We start from the raw sequence: 24,915 nt of genomic DNA, 5'->3' as shown, positions 1-24,915 counted from the left end.
TAGTTCTATTCCATTTAAAATAGATTATTTTGAAGAAATTTATTATGATTAGCATGATGAATAATATAAACATAAGCCTAGAACATCTTTGTTTTTTAAGCACAACAAATATATTTTACGTAAGCGCACATCATTTTACGTTTTATGTCAGTTTAACAAGAAATTGCTATTTGATTGCTAATTGATAATTAATATATTAAAGACGTAAAATTTCGTTAAATAACTGTGGATTTTGATAGTATTTTATTTTTCATATTCCCTACAAAAATATTCAAAATAAGTAACGTTATGTTAGTTATTACGTTATTACGTAATAACGTTATTAATAAATGTTTTGCATTTCATTTTTTTTTTCAAATGGCACCGTGATAGGTGAACACTGAATTTTTAAATGTAGATTTTTTAAACCTTTTTGAACAACCTTTATTAGAATTTGCCAAAAAAGAACTTTACCAAAAATACTAAATGAAGAAGGGGATCTTCTAACATAAATCTTAAGATATGTGTTAGCTACTGCAAAAATTATTCTGCTAATATATATCTGAGTAAGTTGTTAAACATTTCTGAGATTTGGCAGCATATAAAGTAAGGTTTTTGTATTAATACAATTTGTCACCAGTCATGATGATCGCCAATTCGGTGGAGGCATGTGGACAACGTTGGAGATTGATTTGACTTATCTTTAACTACGCCAGGAAAGATATCGATGGGTGTAGGGATGGCCCTTACTCGGCTAAGGCTTCCGTTCTGGTGGCCTGCTGGTTTCGGTTTGGCCTAGCGGGCGCTCCGGCGAACGATTACTCGAAAAGCTCAAACAGTGACCAATACGAAGAAGAGTGTCCACCTGGCCTTCTCGAGTCGACCGGCAACATTCCTGCTCACCATGAAGTGAACGTTAAACCTTTCGGTCTCTTCTTCCGCCATCAGATGTTTTCGGCTAAGGACGCTTAATGCCTTGTTTTGTATGCTAAGGATCTCCGATGTCCTCAGAGTGAAGGCTATCTCCACCGGGCATGGGGCGTTAGATGACCTCATCGCTTTGAAGGTGTGTGGGTCAGTGATTTGCAGGAGTTCAGAAGTCAGTCTCTTGAAGACTCATCCTCCGTTGTAACCAGAAACCAGCCCATCTCTTTAAGAACGCAGTTTCGGGAGTAAAGCTCGGCCTTGCTCCTCCTCATCTCAATGATGAAGTTTCCTCAAGGTCAGCATCCTCTTTGGTGACCCTCATCCTTTTCTGTACGATCTAAAAGCGACCCGGTTTACTCCGTTAACTGCTTCGCTGTAGGTGCCGCACCTGGCTGAGCTATTTATCTCTCTTGGATGTCTTGACTGGATGTCCCTCCTTGGGACAAGAGACAGATCGGTCGGGTCACCGAGGTCTGTCGGTAATCTTGTTTTGGGGGATAGACCTGGGCTGTTGCCTAAGATTGTTATGTTGGCAGTCAGGTAAAGTGTCTTTTGTAATTTGGCTCTTTTTGCTAGGGGCGCCTGTGTTGGGTGTCACCTTCTCTGATATCCCGGCCTGAGCCTCTTGGGTGTGTAGTTTCCTGACAGCGGCAGGAGCCGTGGGTAGGATGATTGGATTTGGTTTTTGCGCCTCTTGCCCTGCATCTCTTGCTCTTGGTCCACGCTTCTTCAGTAGGTGGCGACTTCCGGAATGTTGCCTGCTGGTCGAGGCTTGGGTGTTGCTTTGGGAGCTGCCTTCTACAAGAGGATTTGTCGGAGCTGAAGTTCATCCTCGTGGAACTGTTCGTCCCTCTTAGTTGATTCCACACTCCTCCTTTTTCATCTGCCTCTTCGGGCGGTTGCGGTTTCTCGGTGGCTTCTTTTTACGCTTATGATGTTTTAACTTTACGGCTTCCGTAGCATTATCTTCCGCCTGGTTAAAACACAATTTGCCCTGGTCGAAGAGTTTTCGCTTTCTTTAGCTTCTGAGTTGCTGACGGCGAACTTAATAATTCCTTTTTCTGCGAATTCATAGTTATGTTTGAGTGATGATATGTTGTCATGCTTTGCACATAGTGCGTGTGCTTATGTGTGTAAATGTTTTGTTGGAATGATGTATTTGAGAAATTAAAGAAGAGTTGCGCCGCTCGGCCTTGCACGAGTTGACGTGGTCAAGACTTTTCCTTTCAAGAGGATCCGGCAGCCGCAACAGTATCTCCATGATAAATGCATCAGATTCCTACCACAGGTGCCATCTGGCATTATCGATATTTTTCGCAAATTGAAAGAGCAGCCCCCTACGCTGGCTGGGCAAAGGTGGGCCTCCTATACTAAACGACGACCGAAGCAAGTGCCTGAAACTGGTTGTTACGTTGATACCTCTCCGGATGGCTCTATCTAAGGCTCGGCCCTGTTTCCTCATAGGTTATGGCGAACAGCGGTGCGACCTCTCCCAGCTCATTTCCTTCTTATTCTATGGGCTTGGGACCATCTAGGCAATCATTTTGGGGCCCATTAGCTGACATCAAGTGGGTCTCCTTCAAATGTTTGACTAGGCGGAGTTCTATCACACGCCTAATACTGTTGCGAAAAAAGATCAACTAGATTTTGCTCTAGGTAGCAGTGAACACTAATGTTAGAAATTATTCTTCGTTTTCTCACTTTAAGTATTTTACACTTTATTTTAATTGCAAATTAAAGTTTTTTTTTACGCTATTTAAAGATTTTTGTGTTAATTTAAAGAAAAGATCTAAAATTGAAAAAGTAAAAGGAGTATTCTTTAAAATTATTTTTGAAAATGTCCTTGCGCCTCATTCATAATATCAATACTAAAAATTGCAGCAGAAGCGTCATTTTTTTTAGTTAAAACTTATTTTTTTAGTTATATTTAAAAATACAATTTATTTGCGTAGTAATAAAAACGACTAATAAGAAGTAATAAACCAAAATATCTATGTTAAAATACGTGTTAAATAAGTAAGAGGGTCTACGACCCTTTACCCAAAATTAATGAAATCGATACATTTCAGGCGGATTTACAAAGGTAGGGAAAATTATTCATGCTCTCTGAGATCTGCAAAATATATATCTTTAATCCGCCAGAATATTTTAATATTATAATCCGGATTAGTCTACACCAATTCGGAATTTAATCTGTGTGTTTTGTCCGAAATATAGTACCTGAAAATAAAATTAAACTGTGCATTTTTTAAAGGCATTAACGTTTGCAAGCCAATAAAATAGAGTTTATATGCAATAAATTATAAACCAACATTTTCTATAATTTCTTCGTTAGCATTACTCTAAAGTTTTTCTTTTTATTTGTATAATTTGATTAAAATATATTATATTTTAGGAATTAGAAACCAAGAATTAAAATACCTAAAGGGTAGAAAATATCTTGATGCTCTTTGTGTGTATTTTTGGGCAACTACTCCAGTCATTATTTGCATTTTGACATTTGTAACGTATACTTTACTCGGCAATAAACTTACAGCTGCCCGGGTGTTTACGGCAGTCGCCTTGCTTAATATGCTTATTTCCCCATTAAATGCCTTTCCTTGGGTACTCAATGGAATGATGGAGGCGTGGGTCAGTATCAAGCGGATTCAAAAACTTTTACAGGTAAAAAAGTCAAAGGAATGTTTAGTTACTAGAAATGAGATATCAATATATATTTATCCAAATTTAAAATTTGACTTTTTAATTGTTAATTTACTCTCTAAATTCTACAAGTCTTATACGCATAATAAAGTGATTGTGACCTAAGTATGAGGAAAGTGCCTTTCTTGCAAATGCTTAAATACGCATTAAATTTTAAATCCTAAAAATTTTGAGATATTGAAGTTATTTTAGTTAAAATTACATATTATTATAGCTCTTTGCCATTTATTCCTTTTATGCTATTAGCAGTAAAAAAAGCCATAATCCAAGAATCTTGTCATTTAGATTGAAAAGTTTGCCGTTATTCCTTATAAAAACCAGTTGACCTATAGCCAAATATCAAACACAAAATTAAATTAATAATTAATATTTAATACAATGTTAAAAACGTTTGTAAAGTTTTTAATTTCTCCTCTTAAATATATTGGAAACTTCAAAGCAAAACATTTCCTTTTCATTTTTGTTGCTTCAAACCTATTAACTTAAATTGTTCTCATTGTCATACTGAAAAATTATAAGACATGAAATAAAAAAAGCCAATAAATGTTTGAAAAGATGTATCATATGTTTACGTATTTGTCGATCCCGTCCGCTTTTCCGAATGCTGATTCCCGAATTGTCATTTTCCCGAATGACCAGTTTAGCGACTGTTATTTCTCCCGAACAGCTATTTTCTCGAGAAATAGTATTTTAACTAGTAATAAAATTTATTCACGGTTGGGTTAGGTTACTTCCATACAACAATTTTATTTAAAGAAAAACGCCTATTTTTATTGGCGTCGGGAATTTAAAAGGTCATTAATGACACTTTTTTTTTGAAATAGGAGTGCGGGAAAAAATATTCGGGACAATTACAATTCGGGAAAATTGATATTCGGGAACTGAAATTTGGGATAATTTATTTTACTTTTATAATGGTCTTTTCCTACTAAAGTTTTGCGATAGCTTCTACTACTTAAGACTTAATCCATATTTGCTTAGTTGTATTTTTATTTTAACCTAAAATAACCTACTAATTAATTAAATTTTCAGCTTCCGGACATGAACCTAGCAGCTTTTTACGAACCATTACAGGAAGATCTATATGATATAGTTCTTCAAAATGCCGGCTTTAATTATGGCAAGGAGCTAACTGCTGAGGAAAAGATTAATTTGCACGGACACAATCCTAAGAAATCGTTAAAAGGAAAAGGCGTTGGGAAAAGTTCCAGAAAAGTTGCTTTTGATGACGGTCAGAGTTCCAGTAACATAAGCCCTGAAAAGTTCTATTTGAGAGGTATCAATTTGAAAGTTAGAAAGGTAAGAAATAAAAAGATATAATGTTAATTAATGTCAAGATAATTTTGTTTTCTGCGGTAGTCTAATAGGAAAAAAATCTATTATATGTAATAAAATAGTCACCCAATTCAACAACAAAAAATAACATTAATTTAGGTATTTTTTTAAAGTTCATTAATTTCTTAAATACCGTAATTGCTTAGTAAATTAAAGTGATTTTTTTAATCCATAACCTATAAAAGATATACCTTTGACTCATTGTTAGTTGTAAAATCATCCCGTATGCACTCAGCATGCACATTTCTTCTATATAGGGTGTCGGTATTAAAACAGAAAAGTAGTAAAGTAAAAAAAAAGTTTATTTAGGTATTAAAATCATTTCAGCAATATTTTGTAATATTTTCGCAAAAATTTTCAACATACCATAATGTAACTTTATTACACTGAGGCGCCGATTTCTATTTACTAAATTAATTATTAATCCATCTGAAATATTCTGGCATAAAAGGGCTTTGCTAGCTTTTAAACATTTACTCAGCTTTACTATTAGCTAAACTTATACGTACATATATACATTTAACATTTTCGAGAAAAACTTGCAATAATATATACAGGGTATTTTCAAAGTTATGTCATTTATTTTATCTCCTTGTATAATTAGTAGGACTCATCAAATGGAGTTGATATTTCAAAAATCTCGTATACAAGTTGCATAATAAAACAGATAGTAAAACATTAAAAATATGGAAAAATACCGTTTTTTGCTTACTGCTTTTACTGTTTAACAAAATTTATTTTATTGTATGGTTTTCAGTACGAATTTTTGATTCGATCAGTTGTACCAGTCTTTTAACAGTGCATATTTCATTTGTCTGAATATTTTGTGCGGAAAAATGTTAATGAATACTACTAGTGGACATAACGTATGTTTATAAATTTAGCTATTAGACTTCATGACACAGGTTTTTAAAGGAGGAGGAACAACGAGGTGGCGACGCTAAAAGAGCTGCTTAGCCTGAAATGTTATAAATTAAGACATTTTAGAAATGGTCGAAGACGAATCAATAATGAGTACTAGAGCCATAACAGTTCAAGATAAAGCAAACCAATTAACTTAATAAAGATTTAAAAAAATAATTTTCAATATTGTGATGTAAGTTTTATATACGTGATTTTTGGTAGATTAAATCATTTTAACGGTTTTAAGGTGTTAAAATAAATGATTCAGCTTTAAAAATACCCTGTATAGTAAGAAACTCTGTTTTTTAACGAGAAGTAGCTTTTTAAATTCTAGCAAACAAATCTGGAATTAGAATTCATTTTCAAAACGCTTCATTTTAGCAGATACGACAAAATATTAAATTTAAAAAAAAGTATAAAGATTTGGATGTTATGATTTCCGTTATTTCTAGTCGCTTTACGTAGAAAATTTTTTATAAAAATCCTAAAATCTTAATCTCCACAGAAGCTGCGGTCGTTCTAAAAAGTTAAAAATAATATCTAGCATTATTTTTCAAGGCTTATTAATAATTTGAATGATAATAATTTATTTCTGGCTATACCCAGACCTTATGGCAAATACTACCGACATATAGCTGAGAGCCATTCTTAACGGAAATCTGATACATTTCTACATGTTACTAGACGCTATCGTAGACAGGTTGCGAATTGTAAAATTATGTTATATCTCCGAATTTCGGTTTAACTTAATCTAATTCTGTCCCGTTCCTTATCGTAAATCCAGATCCGTATTAGTGGGAGTGTGTCATAACTGTCCTTTTACAGGGAGAATTTATTGGTATTATGGGTCCAGTTGGATGCGGAAAATCGTCTATTCTGTCGGCAATATTAGCAGAGCTGGCTGTGCACTCTGGTGAAATTTCAATCAGCCAAATTGACTCAGGTAATAATAGTTAGATATAGAGTAATTTAAATTAAGTTAAAGTAATTATTAATATTTTATGAAAGGCCAGATGCAGTTATTAAAATTCAATGTTTAATATTGAATTTGTTAATATTAAACAATTTGAAAATTTTATTATTATTATCATTAAACATCTAGCTTTCAAATCCCGTTAAAAATAATACGAAGGAAGTAGGAACTGTAAAGGAAAAGAATAGGATCACAACTTATCTATGCAGCTATGTAAACAGCGATTTAAATAATAGAGAGTCTGTTTTGCAGTACCGTCTCTACTAGTTTTTTAGGAAATAAAAAAATTATACTGGATGTCATTTTTCAAAAGCAAACCATTAGAGTAATAAAGTAGTTATTACTAACAACTAAATTGTTCCAAAAAAGTTATTTTTTAGCTTTAGTTGCCCAGTGAAAATGAAGCCCTGGTAACTCTTAATAAAAAGTTTCAGGATTTTGAGCAATTGGTACTAAGTACCTTAAGTCAACTAAAAACTGACATTAATGACGTCAAAGCTGTGATGGAAAAACCTACAAGTATACCTAACCTCAACCAGAACAGCTTGCTTGTTCACGGTATCGAGGAAAAGCCAAACATGGATTTACAATGATATATGTATAATTAATTTGTTTAGTAAGATAGGCATCAGTATGGACAAAAATAACCTAAATATTTATTACCATATAGGGCCCCAAAAGTCGAATACTACACCTGATAAACCAAGGCCAGTAGTTGTTTCGTTCTGCCCGTGTGTCAGCGGTGGCTCCGCGATGTAGTATTCTACAATAAAAAACATTTTAAAGATACTAAGATTCTAATCACGGAACTTTTAACCTCGGAAAAGGCTAAGTTATATAAAAACGCAACTAAAAATTCGTGTTGGACAAAAAACGGTGCAAACAAAAGTGTTTGTGTCTGAAAACAAAAAGGTGGAAATTTCTTCGGAAGCGGATCTTCAGAGTGTAGTTCCAGTGCAGTTATAAGTGAGGGTGTATTACTTTCCGGATATTTTCAAGTAGGTACTATTATTATTATTTTTTTATATATGCAGTACGCATATATTTTTTTTCCATCTCAACGCAGATTTATAACCTAACCATATTATGTTAATTATAATTTAAGAAAAATATTACCTATTATATAGAACATTATTTGGCTATGCGCTAATTTTCTTTAATTTAATTTTTTATTGGTCTGATATGTTTTTTGTTTTCTGTTAATTTTTAGAATGAATTAATAATGTCACATTTTTCTTTTTTTGTTTCTAAAATAAAAATAAATTTCAGGTATGATAAAAGAATGCTATTATTTATTTATTTTTTTTTTTAATTTTTGGCAGAAGCCAATTAATTTTCTTTTTGTCGATCTGTAATAGCATAGTAAGTAGTATAGTAAGAAGCCTGTGGTTAAAAGGAAAATTTAATCCAGTTACTAGTTTATAAGGTTAAAGCTTAACATTTTTCATGGGTTCTATACAAACTAAATTTATATTTGGAATACCCGACTCTATTAGGCATTTAAATTAATTTTTGTTTTTTTTATATGTTTTAAGCATAGTTTTATCTGTGGTGGCATTTTTTTTAATGTTATTCTTAGTCTTATCTTTTATGGATATGGCTAGGTTAGCTAGTTATTTTTCGGGGGCATGGCATTTGCGTGGGGTGCTAACAGAGGGTAATAGGAACAATCTTGTTTTTTGTAATGAATGATGATGGCGGCAATGGCCAGTTTAGTTTTAATACGAACCATTTACAGTACATACGGTCCCTTAATACTGGATTCGAAGAAATTTGTAAAATTATATAACTGATAATAATTTTGACATTTTGGGATTAACTGAGATCTGGTTGACGGCGGCTTATACTGATAACTTGGCACATCAAATTGAGGGTTATAATTTCGTCAGGAAAGATCGATTAGGGAGTGGCGGTGGGTTTTCAACAGTTTTCTTGATGTCCTTGAGGATCTATTTACAAATATTGTTCTTTTATTTGATCATGTGGTTTTTATGAGGGATATTAATATTAATTCATTAAAGAAGTGTAGACTTTCTGACAGATTTTTAGCACTCTTAAATACATTTGATTTAAATCAAGTAATAACCGAGCCTACAAGATGGAATACATCTAACAATACAAGTACCCGACTTGATGTCATTATTATAAATAAACGTGTCCCAATTAATGGAGTCGGTTAGTTGCCTTTGCCAGAAACCATTAGTGATCACAATTTAGTATTCTGTTGTCATGAATTTTTCTAAAAGTAAAGAGGGACATTTTAAAATGAAATGTAGGAATTATAGTGTTATTATTACGGATTTATTTGAGCATTACGCTTTAAGACTTAATTGGGATAATATCTATTACCTAAATTCCGTTAACGATAAACTTGTGGCTTTTAACAACAATATACTTTATTTAGTTGACAAACATGCGCCAATTAAGACTAAAACTATGAAAAATAAACCATTTACTCCCTGGATAACTGACAATATTAAATTGCTTATGAGCCTACGAGATAAAGCGCTGCAAAAATATTTAAAAAAAGACTGAGTTAAATTTAAACCATTATAGGCAATTGCGAAACTATACAAAACATGCTATTCAGCGGGAAAAAAATATATTTTAACACACTTTCTATAAAAAAATTGTGATTTGTGGAAAAATGCTAATAAACTACATATAACTAAATCAAAGAATACCGATTTGCCTTCTAATTTTAGTAACCAGAAGCGCTAAATAATTATTTTTCTCAATGCGTTAACCAAATTAACAATAATATATCACAAGCCAAATTAAATTTTTACAATGAAAATAAATGGAATAATGACAATCAGAAATTAAGTTTAAGTATTCTTGATGAAGAAAGCGTTAACAGTATAATTAAAATCACAAATGCTATAGGAGCTGACGGACTTTGTATAAATGATATCAAGCTTTGCCTACCTTTTTGTAAATAAGCACTTCTAAACATTTTAAATACTTGCATTCTTACAAATGTATATCCCGAAATCCGGAAAAAAGCACTTATAAGACCCATTTCAAAAATCTCTAATCCAAAAGAACTAAAAGACATAAGGCCTATAAGTATTTTATCAGTAGTTTCTAAAATTCTAAAAAAGCATATTCAGCAACAACTTTATAATTTTGTTAACTCATTTGGTATACTTCCAGGCATGCAATCAGGATTTAGAAGGAATTATATAATTTATAGTACAACTACTAGTCTGGTGGGAATATTAGATAATATAAGACTTAACGAAGAACATAAACAAAGTACTTGCATGACGGTGCTTGATTTTAGCAAAGCATTCGATATAATAAATTACTCAATGCTCCTTGCAAAGTTAGGATATTTTGGTTGTTCCGAATCCACAGTTTCTTTTTTTGATTCCTATTTTAAAAATAGATCACATTCGGTGTTGCTAAAAACCAGCAATGGAAGTTTGGGGCAGTCAAAATATCTTGACTTAAAAATTGGTGTTCCTCAGGGCTCCATACTGGGATCTCTCTTATTTTTGATTTATGTTGCGGATATGCATAATTGTATTGCACATTGTTAATTACAACAATACGCTGCTGATTCTCATGCCATTAAATTTCTTAAATTTAAATATTTCTGAGCAAAAAATTAAATCGGATATACTAAACATAGAAAAAATTCCAGTTGTAAATGAAGTAAAAATATTAGGATTGACTTTAGATTTTAACCTTTGTTTTGAGACATACATTAAAAATAAATTAAATATAGGTTATATGCGTCTCAGAAATCTGTACAGATTAAAAAATGTCTTAAAGAGTAAAACTAAATGTTTTCTCTGCAATAGCCTTATTCTTTCCTTACTCGACTACGGTGAAAACTTATATTCTAATTCTATAACATCTGAGCTTTCTAGGTTTATACAAAAATTGCAAAATAGCTGTGTAAGATTTTCTTATGGCACTGCCTATCGGGAGCATATCACATCTTATTTAAACATAAATTCTATTTAAAATATGGAAAGGAGAAGAAAATTACACTTATATGCCTTTATATATAAAATAACAAAAACGGGTCAACCCCTTTATTTAAATAACTACTTTCTCGCATTTATACAATACTCGTAATGCTGGAAGTTTTAGAATACCTCAGCATAGAACAAGTAACTTCCACAAGTCATTTTCGGTTGTCGGAGTTACAATGTGGAATAACTTTCCAAATAATATTAAAGATTTGTCACTTAATAAATTTTACACCAAGGTTAAGCAAATACTTCTTGACTCCTTGAAGTAGTATGTTTAATATAACTGCAAAATCAACTGAGACCAAAGATAAGCTGGCCTGTTCAATCTTTCTTTTGTAGTTCTCTTTTGTCTTTTCTTGTTGCCTTCCGTCGCATGCCAGCCAAATTGCTTTACCATTTTTGTTTCTGCCCATTTTAGTTATGTTCTTTTTTAGGTAAATTAGGAATTTTTTTGTGTTTATTTATAATCTTTTCAGTTTCAATAAGATAGTTTGTAATGTCATTTTCTTGTTAAGGCCTGTTTGACGTAAGTTGTGCTGTCGGTTTTATATAATCGCGAAGCAGTTTCCAAAAATTGCAAAATTTTTTTTTCTCATGTAATTATATTTGTAACTTTTTTTTTTGGTAATAAACTTTTTTGACTTGACTTTTAAATCGACCTTTCTTAGTTCAATGTATTATTATAAAATGTATCTTTTTATTTAAGCATAATGCTAAAATAAATACTTACCAATATTTAAAAGTCTGAAAGCCAGACCTGGTTAGAGCTACATTTTTCATTAGGACTAATCATTAATGGTGTCTTATTAGGTAAAAATGTTTTCTTTATTCAGTATTATCAATTATGTGGTGTTTGTGGATCACCTTTTTTCCTTAAAGAATAATTTTGGATAATCCTCACCTTCACAAATTCATAAATTGTACAATACGAAATTAAAGTTAATTCTTCAATTCGCGTAACAATAGCATGTTCCGACTGACCACCTTCTAGTTTTAAACTTTGAAAAATATATTGGATTAGCATATGTAAGAACTTATTGTATAAAAATTCTTGACCAATATTAACATCACCAGTTCTCGATGCAACATACTCCTCAATTTAAAATAATTTGTAACAATTAATAGAACGGAACACGAAATACTAAAATTGAAAACTAACTTAAAATGAAATGGTAAAACAATAAAAATTGAAATAGAAAATCATTCGAAAAACTATTATCAATAAATCGGAAGGCCACATGCTGTAAAAGCAACTGTTTAAAAATTGGGAATATCCATAATTTACCTGTGAGAGGTAAGCGGCGTCAGCGGCTTGGGGCGCAGTATCTTTGCCTCCTTTGATCTTGATAGTGCACACGCAGGCTTACTCAGTACTACTACTAGTTATAGTGCGAAAATCTGGCAATTCCGTGATATTTGTAATTTCCGCTTGCGAAATAAACTCTCAATCAGTTCTCGAAGACTCTCTCCGGTATATCGGGTTTTGCTTTGGTACTTTTGATAGTTTTTTACGATTATTCAACTTATAATAGATATACTAAATTTCTTAACATTATTATTGGAAGGTGTCTCTAAAAAATTAAAATATATTTTATATACGAAACTACTAAGCATAAAACTAATATTTATTTATGTTATACTCATATCGAATATACCATGTTTTATTCAATCGAAATCAAGGGCATACCTTTAATTCGTAAACTGCGTTTGATAATCTACGTGATAATATAAATTATTCATCTTTTAACGTTTACGCTTAAACTACGTTCTTTTTGTGAAAAAAATATTTTTTGAATGAAATTTTTAATCCAGGCACCATATGGCTTGCTTTCAACAAAAATAAATGATTTAAAGCAAACAGTGTTTTTTTTTAACAGAGCATCTGGTAATTGACTTCTGGAAAAATTATTCCATTTCCTTAATTTCCAATAATTGGGATTCACATCGGAACATTTCACATTGAGTTATTAGCAGAGCAAAACTGAAAATTATGTAGATGATTTATTTGATGATAGTAACCTTAGTGTGTTTCTTGTTCCTCTAGTGTGTATAAAATAGATGTATTATATAGATATATATACAGGGTGTCCAAAATAAGGATCCTAAGCATGGGGATCTCTGTACGCGTTGGAGATACAGCTTCGATTAAATTAGGAAAAAATTGTGCACTTTGAAGCGTATTTACATGCCATTGAGAAACTTCAAAAATTTCCATGGCCTGCTGAGATATTTGGAAAAAACGGAAATTTGCCAATATCGATTTTATTTTTTCCTGGCTTTATTTTAAAAGATATCAAAAAACTATTGACACTTTCTCATTGACACTGTTGACACTTTCTCATTGGTGCTTTTAAATTTTATATCCAACACCGACGTTTCGTTTTCGAGAAACCATCATCAACTTTATTTTTTTATATGGCGCGAAAAGAAAGTACACCCTGTATCTGATTCCATTTTTTATTACAAATTCAATGATGTATCACATGTCACATTTTTTTTGTTAGTTGAAAGGAAAAATGCAATTTCAATGAGAACACTAACTAACAATGAGAACAGTCAGTAACCAAGTTCGATAGTTTTTTATCTAAACAAGTTGTTCTCTTGAATTTTTCATCGTCTACAATAAGGTTTATGATCTCTATATTATTTGTATTTACAGATCACCATATGGTAACATAAATATACTCGGTCAAAGTTTACTATGTTTACTTGACGCTATGCCTGTAAAAATCAAATTAAATATGTATGTTAAAATGTGACATATTTTCAAATGAAAATTCTCTATTTTTATAATTTCATCGTATTAAGCATTAAAAATAAGGATAACTTTGTATATATAAATCTACCTATTTCAAAAATTTGTAGTTTTTGAAATATTTACAATTTAATATTTTGCTATAGTAAAAATACTATATGATTTCTAAATTGTATTAGTTAGTCATGGCGGCATTAGAAAACAATCAAGTGTTGAAACAATCTTACTACTTGAAATTTGCAAATTTTCAATAATATATATTATTTATGTATTATTTACGAAGAATGTTATATAAAGCTATTTGAAGCACATGTCTATTGAGACCCTATTTTGGGGAAAAAGAAACCATTACTAAGTACTGTCAAGAGAATTATACAAAACTTTAAGAATCTTGAATCTATGTGCAAAATAACTAAAATTAACTAGTTATTACAAAAGAAACTATTTAAATAGAATAAAGAGTTACAAAAATTATCTTATCAAATGGTCAAACTAAAATCGCTTCTAGACATTTCTCGCACCTGCGTAGTAATTCTTCATGGGTGGCTTTCCCTACTGACTAAACTTAAGTTCGTCAAATGTAGTTTTGACCCTCCGCGCAATTTTTTACTGTTCTCTAGATAAAAACATCGAGGACTATCTCTGGGAAGCGGAGTGACCAAACATATGGTCCGTTGTTTTTTGTTATATACATACAAAATAAATCTATATACTTCAGTGATTAGATTTTTAAATCATTATTAAACATCAGTCAGACAATTAAATTCTGGCAAGTTCGGTTGCAATATAAATATGCTATTTGATTTAAAGTTTTTTTTTCTTTGATGTTAGTTTGCCTACTCCTAAATAATATTCAGAAATATTGTATGTCAATCTATTAAAAAGATTATTATTATCTTCAGATCTTTTGCCCATTTATTTTTTTTATTTCGTGGCATTTTGTGTTAGTTCTTGCAAGGCCTTAAGCTTATCGGCATCATTATATCTTAAATGACATGCATTTTTTTAGTACTTTATTTAATGTCATGATAGAATACAGATCTCGTTTAGGTATGCTTGGTTTCTGGATGTTAAGAACTTTGTTTTAACATAGATACCTCTATTCACGGAAATCAATGATTAATCCATTAAATATAATTTTTGTTTCGTGTATTAATTAGGTTGTTAGTTAAATCGAAAACTTTCTAAATGACTTATATACAAGAAATATGATATTATTGTATTTATTTTTTTCTATAATTTTATAATTATTAATGTGTGCTGTTAATATATGCAGTTTTTCTAATCTACCGCTTTATATTGTTATACTGTAGTGCCCCTATTATGATATATTTCTTGATTATTTATCGCTTAGTTTGCGTTAAACCTTCTACCATTTACTAACAGTTATTTTAAACGAGAGGTGTGCACAATTATGGTGATTTTCTATCTTATCTATCTAAAGATCCTTTTCATACCTCCAGTAAATATTCATCCAAGGGCTGACAATGTGTTATAAATATTTTCAATATATAACCAGACATTATTTACCATAGACAAAACGAGACAATATTTATATTTATACTACTGTGATATATCTTAATTGTGAGTTATAACTCAAAAAGGAGAAAAGGCATCTCCACTTATTATATTTAAACTTTGCTACTATGAGCTTTTCAAAAAAAAATAAATCTTAAAGGTTTTGGCTATGTAGCCCAACAGCCCTGGCTGCAAAGAGGCACTTTAAAAGACAACATTCTTTTTGGAAAACCTTATGAAGAACAAAAGTATCAAAATGTGATTTTTTCGTGTGGTCTTCTGGATGATATTGAAATGCTACCTAATGGAGATATGACCGGTGTAGGAGAAGGAGGTATGACTTTATCTGGAGGCCAAAAGTCAAGGGTTGCATTGGCAAGAGCAGTATATCAAGACAAGTAAGTCTATAATAAATAGATCATGGTGAGTTTTTAATAAAATTATAAACTCATATGGGTTACGTTAGTTGGACTATTTTAATTTAAGAGAAACTTTTTATAATAACATATATAGAAAACTATAGGTCTATAAATATTGTTCGTTTTATTGAAAATTATAATTTATATATATTTTTAGATCAATCTACTTATTGGATGATATTCTATCGGCTGTAGATCGCCAAGTTGCAAAGCACATATTTCAACATTGTCTTTTGGGGTTACTTAAAGATAAAACCAGAATTTTGTGTACTCATCACATTCACTTTTTAATATATGCGGATAGGATTGCAACATTGGAAAATGGTGTTATTAAAAAAATAGGTAAAGTTGTCTTTGATAAGGAAAAATATCAAACCATTATTTAAGTCTAGGAAACTAATTAAGCTCATTTAACCCAATTAAGAAACGCTTTATTATTTTAAATATTACACGTTGTCATGTATGTCTTTATTGTTTCTAGGAAAACCTTCTGAAGTACTCCCAGATATCGATGACTCCCTTACAATAGATTTAGAATTAGGGGAGAGCATTCGCTCTTCTCATTCCAACTCTATATTAGAAAAGACTACAATAACTGATAATAATAAAGAAGAAAAAGACAACGATAGTATATTAAATGCTGAAATTAGTGAAACAGGCAGTTTGAGTTTTAGTGTTTATTCTTCTTACTGGAAAGCTGTGGGCCATTTGTTATGCATATCGATATTTTTAGCGATTACATTAATGCAGGTAAGATTTTTTTATACTTAAACAGGAAATTTAAAGGAGGTTTGAAATTTAATATAATTTTTATAAAAACTTAAATAACACATGTGTTTTCTATTTCTTACTTAATGACAAATTGAGCCTAAAAGATCTCGTTTAAGTCATATAAATAAATGACAATTTTGAATCTTAATAATGCTATTGCTACTAAAAGATTTAATACACATACTTTATTGAAAAATGTGCGTCTAATTCGGGTAAACTAGGAGATTCCAAAAACAGATGTGGGTGGATTTTGTGGACTATACGGATATGCTTTTATTTATGTATGTCACAAAATTTTGACATGTTTCTACTTTTTAAACATAATTTAGTTGTCAATAGGATGCAAAATTCTTATGTTTTAAATAAACACAAAGAATTTCTGTGGCAATGGCTCTAATTATTTAAATAATTTTTTTATTTTATTAAAATACTTCCGTTATAAATAACCGTCCGATTATAATTCCATAACCAGTAGAACATTTTTTTAAAAACAGACTTCTTATTTGATGTAGATTCGATGTTTATATATATATATATATATATATATATATATATATATATATATATATATATATATATATATATATATATATATATATATATATATATATATATATATATATATATATATATAATTGTTACTATCTAAAATAAGAAAGTGACCCTAAAGTAAAAAATACCAAAAATATCATAAAATTTGTTCCCTGTATACTTATGAAGTCACCAAAATGTAAAAAAAATTGCAGCCGTTTTGACATATCGCATTGTAACGCTTTAAAATACTCACTCTGTATATGTAGCAATTAGGACAATATAAAACACAAATGTATGCACAACAATATAATGAAATAAATTTTAGGTAACATGTTACGTTTAGAGAAATAAACATTATCAAACCTAAAATGCAAAATACACCTCACTGCAATGCAAAGTTTATAAAAATATTAAAAATTTAATATATTACCTGCATGATCAATATTGATTTAAAACATTTAAAAATTTTCTAATCGCAAAAATATTCCTGCAAAAAGAAACCTAATTCGTTTCATCTAGATTTCTAGAAATTTAACGGATTGGTGGCTAGCAGAGTGGGTTAGCAACTCTGAGACAACTAACCATACTAACAAGACATTACCGTTATACCTAAAAGATACTGATGACATATTGTTACAAACTTTTGGGTAAGAAATAATTATATGTGGTTCCAAATTTATGTTATAATTGTTACTTTTAATTATAGTGCAGCTTCAGATACCAGCTCTTTTTTAAAACTCTACATAGAGTTAGCTGCAGCTAATACTCTGTTTACATTAATAAGAGCATTTTTATTTGCCTATGGAGGCATTATTGCAGCTACTAAGTTTCATAAGTTGTTGCTAAAATCTGTTGTAAGGGTAAGATTTTTTTAAATATTTATTTAAAGTTACCTAAAAAAGCCTTAATATTTCAATAAAAAAAAACTTTTTATTACCCTTCAATTTATGTTTAAATTTCCCTTTAGGCTAAAACGACGTTTTTCGACATCACGCCCCTAGGACGCATTTTAAACAGATTCTCGAGTGACATGTACACCGTCGACGACTCCCTTCCATTTATCTTGAATATTTTATTAGCTCAGTTTTTTGGTTTATTAGGTAAGTAATTTTTAATCCATTTTATTTCAAATTTTATGCAATGTATCTATTTTTTGTTGGCATGTACACGGTTGTTCATGTAATCCAAAAATTAAAATAAATCTTATCCATTTAATAACAATTAAGTTTTTATGTAACAAGGACCATCCCAAAAAATGATTAAAATTGAACAGCCTTTAGCTAAATGTGCACAATATCATATACCTTAACTATAAATCTGTTTAACACTTAAAGTTATAAAATTGCGATAATCAACGTTATAGTTTAATAAAACCTATCAGTTTTATCAATAATAATAATAACTCTATAGCATATGTCATTAATATCTGGTACTTCTTTGTGATCAAATAAGGTTTTTGGTTCACAGTATAATGATATAAAAACGATTAATATAGTTTGTTTTAAAAATGTATATCAAGAACATGGATGCGTAAACTCGTTTATATTAAAACTATAAATATAACCAGCTTTTGTATCAAAGACAAACTTTACTCTCTCTTTGAGCGAGTAATAGGCTTCGCAGTTTCCCTTTTTAGAAATTTCAGGAATGCTTAGAATGGTCAAAAAAACTTAAATAATACTTGAATTTAAGTAATACTTAATGAAAAAAATGATGAATGGTGATTTTAATAAAGATTTTTTAAATAATTATCAATTTTGATTTTTTTTGACACTTTTATATTACTTAAAAATATTACATACAATTTTCTACACCTAATCTCTAAACAGTGCTTATAGCGCTGGCCTCGAAAAATAAGAATAACAATTAAAAAGAGTGTACACAAGAATCGCAGATAGGTATATACAAATAAATTGTAAGTAGATTGCTATAAATAAATTTTAGAAAAAGTAGCCACACAATTATTCCGATTAACTAGAAAAGTATTCTTTTAGTTTTATTACAAAAGTTTTGAATATTTCTCAAATTATTACACTACCGGTAAAAAGTATTTGCCCACCATGTATTCTTTTTAATATTTTAAATTAGATACAAAAATCTTATATTTATACCTATATTTAGATTGTACCTCTTTTGTAAATTGCATATATGCCTAAACAGCATACCTATCAACTATGGTTCGTTGAAAAACACTGAGTATTTAAAAATAGTCTTGCAAATAACAAACAATGTAGTGAAAATATGCACTTTTTCTAAAAAATTAATCTATTTACAGCTCGTTTCCGATCAAATTTGAAACATTTAAAGGTGTTTAGTCTTCAAGAATTGATTTTGTGTAACATTGGTAAATAATTTCGCTTGCTTATTGACGATTGTCACCGTTTCTTACCTGGTTTTTCAACATTCTTTAAAATGGCTAAAACAAAAGAGTTATCCGGTAGAAACAAAAGGTATTATCATTGGACTTCATAAGGCTGGAAAGACTAACCGTCAAATTTCGACGGATTTGGGAATTCCAAGGCGGACTGTCGATTATAATGTAGGAAATTCACCAGAGAAGGGACTATTAGTAACAAACCTCGATCGGGAAGGCCAAAGGCAACAAGTTCAAAGGAGGATTTAAATATTATAATTACAACCAAACGCAATAGACGCCCTACCGCTCCTGAAATCACAGCAAAAATCAACAAGGAGCGTAAAAAAGCGGTCAGTGTTTCGACAGTAAAACGGCGACTTTATAATGCTGGTCTTAAAGGACGTTTAGCTATATCAAAACCGCTATTGAAGGATGTTAATAAGAAGAAAAGTCTGGAGTGACGAGTCGAAATTCGAGGTTTTTGGAACGAAGAGGCGAGTTTTTGGTTGCCGTTATGCCAATGAAGGGGTCGCTGAGAACTGTGGTGGCCTCAGTTAAACACGGTGGTGGTTCAGTGATGGTGTAGGGTTGTTTCGGAGGATCTGCAGTGGGCGATCTAATTAGAATAGAGGGAATTCTTCGAAAAGAGGGTTACAAAACAATTTTAAGTGACAATGTACTTCCTTCTAGTACTCGAATTATTTGATGAAATCTTCATCTTTCAACATGAAAATGACCCCAAGCACACGTCGAAATTGTGCAAGCAATATTTAGGTCAATTACAAAGGCAACATCTTCTGAAAGTTATGGTATGGCCCCCACAATCACAGGACCTCAATCCTATCGAATTACTGTGGGATGAACTGGATAGACAAGTGCGAAAATCATGCCCCACATCAAAAGAAGACTTGTGGAGGATCATCCAAGAAGAGTGGCACAAGATACCTCAGGAAACTTTGGACAAATTAATTAGAAGACTACCGAAACTCTGTGAAGCTGTTATTATAAATCGAGGCGGACATGTAGATGAATCGAAAATTTGATTTAAAAATTGAAAAATGTATTGTTTATATTCATTTTGTTATAAATAAACCGTTTCATAAGAATAACTGATAGGTTTATTATTTTTAGTTATAACTTTAAAACGGTCATATGTGGGCAAAGACTTTTGAGCGGTAGTGTAGGTAGCCTATTAAATGCTTTAGATGCAGAGTACATTAGGCTATTCAATCCAATTATCGTTCTGTTATAAATGACATATAAATTTAACTGACCTCTGGTATTGTGTCTATGAACGTCATTTAAGAATGTAACAGTTGTATTACATTTTAATTTTTTGTATATAATTTTATACATGAGTTTACATTTTTCAAACTCCATTAACTTATTTAATATAAAAACTTTAAGCTCTTTATAAAGCGACTTTGTATTAGTAAGTATATCATACTGAAATAATAGTTTAAGGACCCTATTTTGTAATATTTGAATATTGTCAAGTTTAGTCTTGGAATAGGTTCCCCATATAGGCAATAAATATCTAAGGTGGACAGATTTATAAACTCATAAAGGTAGCTTTCTCCAGGTTGATCCCATTTATGTTTAGTTAAATATTACCTACTTATTTGTTTTTTTTATTTGAAGATCATATATTTGGTTTTGTCTACATTAATTTTTAACCTGTTGAAAACTAGCCATTTATAGTACAAACTCAGATCAGCATTAATAAGTTGTGCCAACTCTTGTTTAGTTCCTCCTGTATATACAAGAGCCGTAATATGCGCAAACGCAAAATATCGAGCTCGCAGGTTGGCACATCTCAAATTCAAAACGTACAAAATATACAATAAGGGCCCTAATATAGAGCCTTAAGGCACTCCATACCTCTTTGAAGCCAATTCACTAGCTTCACCCTCCCAGGAAACACATTGACTTCTGTCGTATAAGTAGCTCTGAATTAGATTTAAAAGGAGGTTTCCAAATCCCATGACCCTTAACTTTTTTAACAAAATATCGAAACTTACTACGTCAAAGGCCTTTTGTAGGTCAATGAATACCACAACTACAATTTCCCTCCTATCTAGGGACTTTGAGATATAGCTAATAAAATCAAATGTTGCCGTGAGAGTATATTGATAATGACTATCCACCAATGTATTTTTGTTTATAAAAGACGTGATTCTTTTTTTAATAATTTTTTGAAGTATTTTTGATAGGGTGTTAACAACAGTAATGGGTCTGTAGTTATTCATCTGATCTTTGTCACCGGATTTAAATATTGGAGTAATTTTATTCTTTTTTAATTCGTTGGGATACACACCAGTATTAAAGACATTATTTATTAATTTTGTAATAATATTTATAATATAATCTTTTAAATTAATTTTAACCACAATTTAAATAGCTATGTTAGTTTTAGTAACTTTATTTAAACCGTTTTAAGATAAATTATGATATAACGATTTAAATTCATATATGTTTATTTAGTTATACTAAAATATTAGAACATTTTAAAGAAATCAAGAAAACTTGCATTTTTTCTTGCAGATATCGATCGCCTCTCATAACATAGTATCTTTATATATTATATCCCTATTTATTTTTAGTTTACCTTACTCAAAGAGAGAATTTGCTTACTAGTACCAGCAATAAAAACGCATAATATGCGACCTAACTTATTCCTTATTTGCAATCTCAGATCTCTTTTTAGTTTCTGTATATGCCTTACCAAAAAAATATGGAATATGATATAATCCATCAGCCGATAATGAATCCTATAATTTCGGCTTTTTAAATCTTTATTTATTTATATGATGTTGCGGCCTACAAATTCTACCTGCATCTACTATGAATATTTTCCTATATTACGTTACGAAGTTAACCCTTGTTGCCTGAAATATACCAAGGTGAAATATTGATATATATATTTTTTATAGTTTGTAGAGCTGCGGCAACAGCTTCCAATCATAAAAATAGATTCATACTGGATCTTCTATTTTGAGTTTCAATTTTGTAGTTTCACTTGTCGGTCTTCATAATAAAGAAGCTCACGATCTAGTACTTTATTCTGCAAAACATTCATCGTACAGTGCAACATTCCCATAAAGTACACCTCAACTTTCTCTGGGATGGAAGCATATCCCATACTTTGTATCCAAGTCTCAATATTTTGACTAGAATATATTTCGTAGGTACTTAATGAATTTCACAATTAAAAAGATATCAAATTAAAATTTTAAAAATATTAACTTTACAAATTTAAAAAAATTTAAGCAACTTCCAATTAAGTTTTAATCGACAGAATTAAAAAAACATGCACCAAATAATTATAAATAATAAGTACTAAATAATCAAGTATTATAGGATTAAATCTTGAAAATTTGAGAAATGTACGAAATAAATGTAAAAAATGGATGTAGCGGATGTAGTGAATATTGATTTACCCAGAAATTACACTTTCCTTAAACCGTGCTATTTTCCAGGTATTATAGTGTTTTTACCTAAATATACCAATTTTGAAATTCTTAGAGATTTCATTATAATACAAAGACCTTTAAGATTTTTTTTTTAGGCTCAATTGGTATTACAGTCTACGGCCTTCCTTGGATATGTGTACTTTTAGTTCCTTTAATTCCTATCTACCACTGGCTTCAACATTACTATAGACTGACTTCTAGGGAGCTTAAAAGGATCACGAGTGTTACCTTGTCGCCTATATATAGCCATTTTAATGAAACATTACAAGGTACATTTTTAGTTTACGCTTCTTGTAAAACATACCGCTTTTTAAAAATGTTATAAAAACGGTGAAACCACCATGATTTTACAATAATTTTTTTTTATATTTCGTAACACTATCGACACTAAAAAATTCAATATCTAAATCAGTTTAAATAAGAGCTGATATAATATTTTAGCCTAGCCATTCAGAGATTCATTTAATATATTTTTGATGCAAAGTTCACTAAATACTTTTTCTTAAACGGTTGCGATTTATAAAACTAATGCTATTTTACAAAATATAGCAAAACTAGCATAGAGATTCATTAACTTTATTCTTTTTTTTAATATATCTAATAAGTTATTAAACATTCTAATCTCTTATGAAATAAATAATAAATTTATCGTAAATATTTTTTAAGGCCTGACCACCATAAATGCAATGCGTGCAAACCAAAGATTTAAAAGAGAAAATGAGCATCACGTGGACGCAAACATTAAAGCCCAGTTTGCTTCACAGGTTGCTATCCGATGGTTAGGCCTCCGTTTACAGTTTATAGGCGTTACTATCATTGCCGGAGTCAGCTTTATTGCTGTAATACAGCATCAGTATGATGTTGCTAATCCTGGTAAGTTAATTTAATATAAATTCTAAATTTATATAACAAAACATTTTAAATTTATCGTATATTGATTGTAAAAGTTATTTTTATTGATTTTAGTTTCCACAAAAGCTTCACTTTCTTATCTCTAACTCCTTGATAATTTTCACAGAAATCGTATTTATCAGCGTTTCTTTGATGAACTCACCCATCTTACTGATTTTTAAACATTTTAATTTTTTGCTCGAAAATTATAATTACACTTTAATTTTCCGTCTTTAATTTATAAGTCTCTATAAATGTTCAATTACATAATACCGATTTAATTTTTTCTTTGACTGATTTGTCATTTATTTATTTTCTAACAATTTAAATAAGCGGTATATCCAGTAGTAGTAATTCTAATTTTCTTCTTAACAAGGTTAATATTTACTGAGATCATTTTCTAAGTTTCAAATACACTAAGTATCCCGGAATTATGTATACAGGGTAATTCATTAAGAATGGGCAACCTCTGGACTGGAGATACTACACACCAAAATATGGCGATTGAGCTTAAGATGTCTTATACAAATGTTGCAGGTTTACGAGATGCAGGGAATTTAAATTGGAATTTAAATTTGAAATTTCTTAATTATTTAGTGATTTTAAGCAATAACGTCTTTAAAATTGCCGACTTCATATGTGTTTTGACATGAAAATTACAGATCCTGTGATGAATTTAGCATTATTTATACAGGGCGTTAGTTACACCCTGTTACGTAGGTAAATTAAAACATATCTTTTTTGCCTAATCAGTTATGGCTAAAACGACTAGAAAATCTAAAAGGTCGTTCAGTTTTGAATAAAAAAGATACTCTTGTTTATTTCATGTAACTCTATCAGTTTTTAAGTTATTTGCATTTTACACGTTCAGCGTAAAGAATCCTAACCACTGTTAATACATTGACTTTTTTTTCAAGTAGGCTTGTGTCAGCACTTATGCCACTTATAATAAATATTCCAACAGTGAAATGCGTGTTATGATTTGCGTTTTTGCTCAGTCAAATTATAGTGGACTTGGTGCAGCCAGAAGGTATTTAAAATTATATCCAAATCGAAGACAACACAATCACAAACTGTTCAGACGTATTTATACCCGCCTGGGCGAAACAGGGTGTTTTCGTCCTAAAACCTTAAATGATGCTCTAAAAAATATCAATGTCGATGATGAAGAAAAGGTTTTAGCTCGTATTTCGGAAAATCCAGTACGGCAACAGGAATAAGCCAATCGTCTATCTGGAGAATTTTAAAGAAAGAGAATCTCCGTCCATATCACTATACTCCTGTCCAAAATTTGCTACTTCAAGATTTACCAGTTCGCCCACAGTTTGCTCAATTTATGCTAGATCCGAAAACCAGTAATTTCTTAGTGATCTTTTTTTCATCGATGAGGCG

At 30.7% G+C, this 24,915-nt stretch overlaps 1 protein-coding gene and 1 long non-coding RNA gene across 4 annotated transcripts in view; one reads left to right on the top strand and one right to left on the bottom strand.

Moving 5' to 3' along the window:
• LOC126738158 (ATP-binding cassette sub-family C member 10) overlaps positions 1-24,915 on the top strand; it is a 97,550-nt gene that overhangs the window by 53,237 nt on the left and 19,398 nt on the right. For both annotated transcript variants that reach the window (XM_050443344.1, XM_050443346.1), the window contains 11 exons: positions 3,302-3,570; positions 4,642-4,908; positions 6,673-6,790; positions 15,240-15,477; positions 15,656-15,840; positions 15,980-16,248; positions 17,323-17,450; positions 17,510-17,663; positions 17,771-17,903; positions 22,728-22,901; positions 23,299-23,505. In XM_050443344.1, the coding sequence (XP_050299301.1) occupies positions 3,302-3,570; positions 4,642-4,908; positions 6,673-6,790; positions 15,240-15,477; positions 15,656-15,840; positions 15,980-16,248; positions 17,323-17,450; positions 17,510-17,663; positions 17,771-17,903; positions 22,728-22,901; positions 23,299-23,505 (2,142 nt within the window). The remainder of the gene's footprint in view (positions 1-3,301; positions 3,571-4,641; positions 4,909-6,672; positions 6,791-15,239; positions 15,478-15,655; positions 15,841-15,979; positions 16,249-17,322; positions 17,451-17,509; positions 17,664-17,770; positions 17,904-22,727; positions 22,902-23,298; positions 23,506-24,915) is intronic.
• Positions 1-24,915, bottom strand: part of LOC126738196 (uncharacterized) — a 55,105-nt gene that overhangs the window by 11,632 nt on the left and 18,558 nt on the right. The window contains exon 2 of one of the 2 annotated variants that reach the window (XR_007661249.1): positions 12,092-12,377. The exons of the other annotated variant lie outside the window; for it this stretch is intronic. This is a non-coding gene — a long non-coding RNA (uncharacterized LOC126738196). The remainder of the gene's footprint in view (positions 1-12,091; positions 12,378-24,915) is intronic. 2 annotated transcript variants of the gene reach the window in all.

The sequence above is a fragment of the Anthonomus grandis genome, chromosome 7 (assembly GCF_022605725.1).
Source record: "Anthonomus grandis grandis chromosome 7, icAntGran1.3, whole genome shotgun sequence".
NCBI classification, from domain to species: domain Eukaryota; kingdom Metazoa; phylum Arthropoda; class Insecta; order Coleoptera; family Curculionidae; genus Anthonomus; species Anthonomus grandis.
This window is presented reverse-complemented; position numbering and strand designations above follow the sequence as displayed.